Below are 9,791 nucleotides of genomic sequence, written 5' to 3'. Positions count from 1 at the left end.
GGACCACAGGCAAAACTCTCCCATAGAGCCTCTCATATCCACACCCTGTCCCTGTGGGCTTGGAGTTTGGGGCTGTGCCCAGTTGCTTGGATCCTGGGCGGGCCTCGGTCATTCACCCATGGAGGAAGGCCTCCTCCTGACTCTCAATAGTATTGTGCAGGGCACAGCATGCACCCACAGTGTGAGGGACATTCCGCCCCACCACACCCAGGCAGGTGAGCAGACAATGAAACTGTGCTTTCAAACAGCTGAAGGCAAACTCAACTGGAACATGCACCCAGTTGAGCTTGCTGTTAAAAAGGTCCTGGGTGGGGTCTAGGTGGCTGGTGTATGGTATCATGAGCCAGGGAAGGATGGGGTAAGCTGCCTCCCCCATGATGCACAATGGCATGGTAACATCCATGACTGCAAGCTCCCAGTGGGGGATGCAGGGCTCCGCATCCACCCTGCAGCACAGGCTAGAGTTGCAGATGACCTGAGGATCGTGGGTCCGGCCCAACCACCTGATGTAGATGTCCATAAAATGTCCACAATGGCTGAATGAGGCAGTCAAAAGAGCAATCCACTTTTGTGTGCAGACATGATCTGTCAACAGAACTTTTGCTGAAAGATAGCTTCCACCTGATGCTTCTGTCAACAGAGCTACATCTAATGTAGGTGTAGACGATTTGCATAGAATCTTACGTTATGTCTCCCTGAGGGGACAAGGAGATGCAGACAGTGGGTCTTTCTCCCACATTGTCATTACCAGAGAATGGCTGGATCGCTCCTTGCTGTGATACTATGGCTTTCCTCATTATGTTTTGTTTAGTTTTGGAAAGAGGCTGGAAGCTCTTGAAATTCCTTAGCTAAACACCACCCTTTTCAGCTGCTCCTGCTTCTAAGTCATCTGCCTGAGGAACATCTTCACAAGCCACTGAAGGGATAAGGGGCAGAGCTCTCCCTTTGCCTATAACAGAGGAGAAGCAGCTATACTTCTCTGAGCTGCCTCTTACCCACGTGGGTCCCACTGCATGATTGTGGAAAGCTAAAGTATTTGCTAAATTTTACCTCCTTCCTTTACTTTACCACAAGTCTTAGTTTAAAACCAGTCTATTTTTAATTTACAGACATATTTGTAATTTTGCTAGAAACTGTGCTGATTTGTACTAGGTGGTAACATAGCAGATGGTTGCCTCATTAAGCTAAAGAAAAAATGAACTCCTACCTCACAAAAAGGTGAAGGTAGAGCATATTTATTCATTGTTCTTCACCTCTGTCTCATTTCAGGGACTCTGAGTGAGAATGCTCATGGGCCTGATTCTGAGCTCATGTGGGGTCCTATGATGGAAGGCATGAAACCACTACCATGCCATCTCCTGACTGCCTGGGGAATTGAGGATGCCCCACACCTTTCACAGTTTGTTTCTTTCACTTGTAATATAAAACTAAAGTAAACAAGAGGAGCACCAGCTCCTACAGGCAAAGGTCCTGATTCTCTTCCCACTTGCAATTGTCAAATTAGTAAGTTAAATTTTATTTTTATACACATTGAAAGTTATGGCCAACCCAATGGAATTCAGCAGAATTACACTAACATAAGGGGTCTCTTGTGTTTATCTACTGGCTAGATATGACTAAAGCAGCCTTTAATCACACTATATTGGCATCCTCACAGATATTACAAACTTGTGAGAACCTGTGCCTGTAACTATGAGGGGAAATTGCTGCTGCGTATGTCCTTAGCACTTACAGAGCCTAAGGACATAAGAACAGCCATACTGGCTCAGACGACAGGCACATCCAGCCCAGTATCCTGTCTACAAACAGTGGCCAATGTCAGGTGCCCCAGAGGGATTGAACCGAACAGGTAACGCTCAAGCAATCTCTCTCATGCCATACATCTCCAGCCTCTGACAAACAAAGGCGAGGGACACCATTACTTACCCATCCTGGCTAATAGCCATTAATGGACCTAGTCTCTATGAATCTATCTAGCTCTTTTTTAAGCGCTGCTATAGTCCTAGCCTCTACAGCCTCCTCTGGCAAGGAGTTCCACAGGTTGACTGGGCACTATGTGAAGAATAGCTTCCTTTTATTTGTTTTAAGCCTGTTGCCCATTAATTTCATTTGGTGTCCTCTAGTTCCAATATTATGGACACAAGTAAAAAATTTTTCCTTGTTCACTTTCTCCACACCACTCATGATTTTATATCTGTACCTTATCCCCACTTAGTCTCCTCTTTTCTAAGCTGAAAAGGCCTAGTTTCTTTAATCTCTCTTCATATGGGGCCCATTCTGAAGCCCTAATCATTTTATTTGCCCTTTTCTGAACTTTTTCTAATGCCAATATATCTTTCTTGAGATGAGGAGCCTACATCTGCACGCAGTATTCAAGATGGGGGCGTACCATGGCTATATATAAAAGCAATAAGATATTCTCCTTTTGAATATTCTCCTTTTGATTCTCAATCCCCTTTTTAAATGATTCGTAACATCCTGTTTGCTTTTTTGACTGTCGCTGCACACTGCATGGATGTTTTCAGAGAATTACTCACGATGATTCCAATATCTCTTTCCTGATTGTAGCTAAATTAACCCTCATCATTTTGTATGTATAGTTGGGGCAATTTTTTTCAATGTGCATTACTTTACACTTAATCACATTAAATTGCATTTGCCATCTTGTTGCCTAGTCACTCAGTTTTGGAAGATCTTTTTGAAGTTCTTCACAGTCTGCTTTGTTCTTAACTATCTTGAGCAGTTTAGTATCATCTGCAAACTTTGACACCACGCTGTTTACCCTTTTCTCCATATCATTTATGAAGAAGTTGAATAGGATTGGTCCTAGGACTGACCCTTGGGGAATGCCACTAGTTACCCTTCTCCATTCTGAAAATTTACCATTTATTCCAACCCCTTGTTTCCTGTCTTTTAATCAGTTCTCAGTCCATGAAAGGATCTTCCCTCATATTCCATGACAACTTAATTTACATAAGAGACTTTGGTGAGGGACCTTGTCAAAGGCTTTCTGGAAATCTAAGTGCATTATATAGGTACCGGATCCCTCTTGTCCACATTTGTTGACCCCTTTCAAAGAACTCTAATAGATTAGTAAGATGTTATTTCCCTTTACAGAAACCATGTTGACTTTTGCCCAATAAATTATGTTCTTCTATATGTCTGACAATTTTATTTTTTATTATGGTTTCAACTAATTTGCCTGGTAAGGATGCTAGCTAGGTTTCAGTTTGGTTATAGTTTAAATTATAAATGCACACCCATTAACTTGCCCGCATCTCTGCTTTTTGAAAAATCATCAGAGTTCTCCTCCAAGGAGCTTTCTACCTTTAAAGCTTTGTTTAAGATTAAAAAATCATGTGACCATCTTTAGATCTTTAAAAATAGTAAAAAAAAAGTCAGTTCTCTCTAAAACAAACACAATATTAGAAGCTGTATAATATTTTAATAAAATTAAATCTGAGTATTGACAAAGCATTATGCATATACAGTAAATACTGTATTTAAAGCCTAAAGACCTTAACTCAATTTATTCTAGAGTACTCAGCTTTGGACACAAGATGACTTATTTTGTCATAAGAAAGTTTACAACTGTACTTGAAAGTGACTTTACATATGTACATATGTATATATATATATATATTTCTATACCCACACATGTATAGATATATACATATATATTTATATATATACATTTATATTACATAAAAGTATATATGTATATACATATATGCACATAGATATGTGCATGTGTGTGTGTGTGTGTGTGTGTATATATATATATATATATTCTCTAGCTCTCTATGGATGTACCAGAAAGTAAAGAGAGATATCATAAAGAATTATGATAATTATAAAAATAAAACTTGTAAAATATTTTAATTATACAGGTTGTCAGAAGTTTGCACTGAACAAAAGGAACACAGTCTCCTGTATTACATAGAAATTATATTTATTGCATTTGATTATGTTTGGATGACAGGTGAGAACTACCTGACTGTTTATGACAGCCAATCTGCTAGGCATGAGGAGGATAAAAAAAAAAGCCCAAAATATTGAAAACATAAATTATTCAGACAGTGTGAATGCAGTCAGGAATGATTCTTTCCCATTGTGTAGTACTGCTGTTCTGCCTGTTAAAATAGTGACCTACTTCAATTTGCTTTGAAGAGGCTGCTTCTTATACTATATCTTAATGGTTTAGAATCTGTTAAACATTGTTCTCTTATTCTTTCTCTAAGCAGTAGAATGATGGCCATTGTCTGTATAGTTGTATCTTTTCGAATATGAGTTGGAAGAGGATTTCTGTTTGAATTTAGAATAGTTCAGTGAAGTACAAGTTATGACTGTGTGGATCATCATCATCACCTGGTCTCTTATTTGCTTTGAAGGCATATCCACGATAAAGTACCATTTCAGTGAAAGCAGTAAATGGTAACTTCCATGCAACATAAATTTCAGAACATGCAAGTGTTTTTAAAAAATTAAAAAATATAAGGTGCCTTGAGAATGCTGGCAGTTTTACATACAGTTCATATATATATATATTTACATCATAACTGCTTAACTTTACCTTACAAGCTTCAATTTTAGGAAAATATACAGTACTTTTGCATATAATGGTATATCCTTGTAGCCCCTGAGTCAAGTATAGAGGATTTAAATAAAAAAAAAAAAAAAGGAAAAACAGCCATTAAAAGCACTTACATTTTATGTGAAGTAATAGTATAAAAGGATTATTTCCCAGGAAGACCAGGATCAGAAACATGCCTATGAAGACCCAAGATTCCTATAGTGTTTAAAGAAGAATCTGGCAAGGAAGGATGCCTAATGGAATGGACATAAGTTTTACAATGCCGTGGGTGAAACTCTAAAGACTGGTCATGTTCTTGTTCTAAGAAAGAAGCCAAATTGTCTTCTGAGGCTGTGTTAAGATGCACTCCACTTGACAGGGATTCTTTGGATTTAAGTTTTGATTTTTCAAGGTCTAGAAATTCAGGACACTGAGAAAAAAGAAACAAACAAAAGAAATTAGGTGACAATATATTTAAAATATATTGAATATATTGAAAATGAACAAAAGCCGAAACAAAAACCAAACTATTCTTTGCAAACCAAGATTGAAACAATGGGCTGAGAAATCAAAGAATTTTACTAAATACTGTGTTTGATTTATTATAGTCAAAGGCAATTCTTCCCAGGATGTATTTGGAGCAGAAACCAGGGAATCCCAACCTTCTTCCTCAGGCTAGCAGTCCCTGGCTCTATATCTTAAGAAAATTTTCAATCAGATGCTGAACTGTCTTGAAATGGGCCAACCCTGAGGTGCTGCTGGGTCAGTTCAGATCAAAATCTGTGGCTGAATCAAATTCCTAATATTGGGGCAGTGTGTGTCTGAATGCAGATCCAAACACGGGGTTATTCTGCATTCTTTTAAGTCATAGCTTGAGATGGAAAGCGTGCGAAGATAAGGGCAACTCCCTGGCCACATGCACACTACCTCCAGGAGTGCTGAGGGAGTGTACTTCTCCCTTCCCACTTTTCTCTCTCATTCACAGACAGCATGAACTCCCTGGTGCATCGGCCGATCTTCTGCATGGTAGGTGCAAAGCAAGTTGTGGCTTAGGGCTTTAAGGACTTAAAGAGTGGGAAACCTTGGGGCAGCATTGGAAATCAGTGCTCTCACATGCTCTCACACAGGGCTAACCACAATTTAGCCTTTTATAATTTGGGCCTGCCTGCGATTCCCCCACTTCCTCCATATTGTGCTGCCGGGTTCACAACCATTGTGTATTATGACTAAATTCATAGCTTTGAGACCTTTATTTGGCTTTGCCCCAACAGGAAATCTGGCCTCTGGATATTAGCTCCCAAAATAATATAACCAGATGAATCCTGTGGAAACATTTGGCCAAGTTACAACTTCCTGTTCAGAAAACTACCGAAGAAATGCTGAGTCTTCCAGCAATAGGTAACAAAGGTCTCAAGAGTCACTATGGTTGATTCTGGGCACATCCATACCTGTGATGAAGGACTGAAGCTTCTGTCTGTTTTAATAGATGTCACTGGATGAAGGCTTTGCATCACCCGAATTGCTGGCTGCTGATATTCTGCACTAGCAGTCACTATACTATAAGCAGGTGGTATAAGTGTGGACTGCTTCTGTAGTAGCTGCAGGATGGTTTGAATGTCAGCTGTCATTTGGGATTCAAGCCTAGGGAAGGAATATGAAATCAATTAACACACGGTCATGGGTGATTATGTTTTAACACAGCGATTACAAATGCATTCAAGAGGGATCTGCAGCTTACTAACAAAGCAAGCCATTAGCTGTAACAATATCATCATGTTTTGAATGGGAAAGGACAGAAGGGGGAGCACTGAGCCATTTTGTGTCGAGCATCTGGCTCTATCTTGTACAGAATATACCCTTGACTGCTTGCTTCACACCCTACATAGTACAATGTAAGATAATACTAACAGAATCATTCTAATTTCTGTTTATAATTGATATGAATATTGGGAGCCAGAGTCTTCACCAACATATATTGGCATAGCTCTCCTAGATGTAGCCGGAGTAGCATTGATTTGTGCTGGTCTTGTCCAGGATTTGTAAAGCAACAGAAAACTCTGGCAGTCCCAAAGCTACTTCTAAGGGGATACCTCACCACAAAAATACTACATCATTTATATTTCCCCACAGCACGAGACTGTAGGACAATCTGATTGTTTCAAGTAAAGGTCTCAAAAAGAGTAATCTCTTTAAGCATACGGTGGAATACTAGGATTTAAAGTTGGATTTGAGGTGGGGGCAAGAGGCTTGAGGGAGGCCGTTGTGAAGCTCTGTTCAAAATTCAGAACTAAACTCAACATATCTGATGTTCAAAAGCGGAATATTTATCGATTGTCTGACTGATGAATTCACTCATCACGATGTGGTGCATGGACTCTGCCCATTTAATAAACCATTCGGTGTAAGTCACAAGATTTGAGTCTGCTTATCTTCTCGTGCTTGTATTGCCATGGCACTGAAACGATTTTCAGTTTGTCTTGCCAGCATACTTAACCAACTCAGCAATGGGTAATGCCTATTTTGTTTCCCCAGCTACCAGGAGACCACACAGCATGTTAGAACAGATTGTAATCTGGATACAAATCCTCCTGTATTGGAACTCATCTCCTGACAGAATCATTTTCACTATAAATAAGTTTTTATGTCAACAGCCCTCTGTGTTGTGCACATCCCTACTACAGCTCTGCAGCAACAGAACCAGTTCTGCTCTAGCAAATAAGTCTTTGACCTTGCATGTGACTTCCGTTCCCTAATGGATACTGCAGATGTCTTTACTCCTCACATAGACATAAAAGGAATCACTGTTCCTTGTTCAGCTGTTGTTGTCATTAGTTCTGTAGCATATAAAAGCAACCTAACACACAGCTCAAGCCCTGGGATTATTCTCATTCACATCCTAGGCATCTCTTGCTCAGTTCCCTTGCTTTGTGTGCTGATGGCCACTACTGACCTCATAGTAAGCATCCTGTCAATACCGCAGGGAAAAACAGAAGCAGCAGAAACACCCTCCAGAAAGCATGTCTACCAAAACTCTCTCATAATTCCTTTTTGAATAGAAGAAATGCAAGAATTTGAGAATTTGGTTGATAATTTTCCTTATCTTGTTCGTTTTCTGTCTCCGCTCCCCCTGCCTTTTGTTTAATGATCTCTAGAATGGCTTCTTCTCAGCTCCCCTCCCTCCTCGCACCCACTGCAAATCAGAGGGCTCTAGTATCTTCTTCTCTTTGTTCTCTCTCTCTGTGGCCCATTTAACACCACCTCACAAGTAACCAGCAAAACAGGCAAACCCTTCAAAAGGCGAGCCATAGTCTGCTCTGCCAAAGACAAACACAAGGGAGGGCAAAGATACTCAGGAACTCCTTGGTCCATATTCTCCAGAATATAGTTCCACTGGCATAAAACAGGCATTTAGTGATGAAAGATTATTGGGCTTTCCCAACTCTTATAAAAAAATAAAAAACTAAAATCTCAGCAGTTCATCAAAACATCTTTCTGCCCAAATCTTTGTCTGTATGGCATCAATAAACTTAATACCAGCCCGAGCTGGAAGATACCTTTAAGATTTCAAGAATAATAAGCAGGACATTCTTATGTACTGGTCCTCATATGCTGTGATGGGGAGCAATGTAAGTGCCTGGTTAGATTAGATAGTTAGATAAATATCTTGAAAGTTCTACTTCAGTCATTATGTACAAGAATTTCAACCTACACTTTAAAACATATATTTTAACATATAGTGTGTCACTAGAAATGAGCATGCCGAAGTTTGATTTGTTCACAGAATGCAAGGAAGGCACAGTCTAGGTATCCTCAGACTGGCTTTAAACTGCTTGTTAAAATGTACAGCACAGGCTGCCAATGAAAAGACACTAAGCAGGGATTCTCACAACAAATTTTTGGTGGCCTTAGAGTGTGTCTACTAATTCCTACTGGTGGCTGTTCTGACAATTTTTCCTCAAAGGTTAATTAACACACATATCCAAATCATTGTAATTTACTTATGTAGTTTTTGTTTTGTTTTGCTTTGTTTTGTTTTACAGACTCGGAAATGAAAATGTAAAACTGTCTCTTTTCTGTATTGGACCTTAAAACAGAATAGGACCAAATAAGATGCCTTCCATGCTCTTATCTTTTGTTGGTGGTGTTTCTTTGGCTTTTTTTACTTTTTGGTTGCCTTCTTCTTTGCTTTCCTTTTCTTTTTTTTTGATTTGCTGCTGGTAAGCTTGCTCCTCTAGAAGTGGTATGTATAGGTTTGTTAATATCACTTCACAGCAGCAGGCTTGCTAGCAAGCTGGGAGGCAGCTAGAATGATTTTAACAAGCAAACTTACACAGCCCCGGCAAAGCTGGGGGATAAAAAAAACTCTGGGTGGAGAAAGGCAGCAAGGATGATAGACTTGAGTGCGTGGCTAAAACTCAGGGTCAGTGGATGCATCTATGTCCAGCGGCAATGTGGGTGGGTGGGTCAGGGCATGTATCCCAGTTCAAACCATTTGGTAATGTGTTGAATTTGAAAATAAAAGAGAGTTCAGCAGCCTCTCTTTCAAGAGTGTTGTGAAAATTCCTCTTCAGTAAGAGGCAAACTCTGAAGTCATTAACAGAATGGCCCACTCCATTAAAATGCTGGCTGACCAGTTTGTGGATCAGGAGTGTTTTTACGTCTGTTTTGTGCCCATTAACTCTTTATCTAAGAGAATTTGAAGTCTGTCCAATATGCAAAACACTTGGGCATTGTTGGCACGTGATGACGTATATGATGTTCGAAGTTAATTGTGTAGTTGTCAGGGCAAAAATATTGAGAGCAATGGAATTCTGTAGGAAAAAAAATAAAAAGCCACAGATTTGAGCACAAGGCAGCTCAAAAGGAACTGAAATTACATGCTAAATTAGAGTGTTTGACTGATCAGAACACCTTCACCATATTTTTAAGATTCCATAAGCTATGCTGTTTAGCTACCAATAAGAGTGGGGAATGTCAGACACCAGTCGAGAGTGGGAGAAGAAAAATGAGTTGTATTAGTAAAGGTAGCTTACACAAGCAGTATTTTGACAAAGAAAATGACTGTTTTCTATTGCAGTAGGTGTGTTTTGCACTGGTGACAGTCCCATGTGTGTTTATTGTAGAGACAGCCGCAGAAGTAGGTTTGCATATCAGAAAGTGAAGATGCCTACAATACAAATGCTGCTTCTGTGATGAAGTCAGATGGTTTCCTCAGGAA

The 9,791-nt window shown here is 39.7% G+C and overlaps 1 protein-coding gene across 1 annotated transcript in view; it reads right to left on the bottom strand.

The window, feature by feature from the left end:
* Positions 1–4,736: 4,736 nt before the first annotated feature.
* KCNH7 (potassium voltage-gated channel subfamily H member 7) overlaps positions 4,737–9,791 on the bottom strand; it is a 353,071-nt gene continuing 348,016 nt past the window's right edge. Inside the window, exons 15-16 of the mRNA XM_075001165.1 lie at positions 6,022–6,214; positions 4,737–5,003 (exon numbers count right to left, since the gene is read on the bottom strand). Coding sequence (XP_074857266.1) covers positions 4,737–5,003; positions 6,022–6,214 — 460 coding nt within the window. The remainder of the gene's footprint in view (positions 5,004–6,021; positions 6,215–9,791) is intronic.

The sequence above is a fragment of the Carettochelys insculpta genome, chromosome 8 (assembly GCF_033958435.1).
Source record: "Carettochelys insculpta isolate YL-2023 chromosome 8, ASM3395843v1, whole genome shotgun sequence".
NCBI classification, from domain to species: Eukaryota; Metazoa; Chordata; order Testudines; family Carettochelyidae; genus Carettochelys; species Carettochelys insculpta.
Note: the sequence above shows the minus strand (reverse complement) of the source record. Positions and strands in the feature narration are given on the sequence as shown.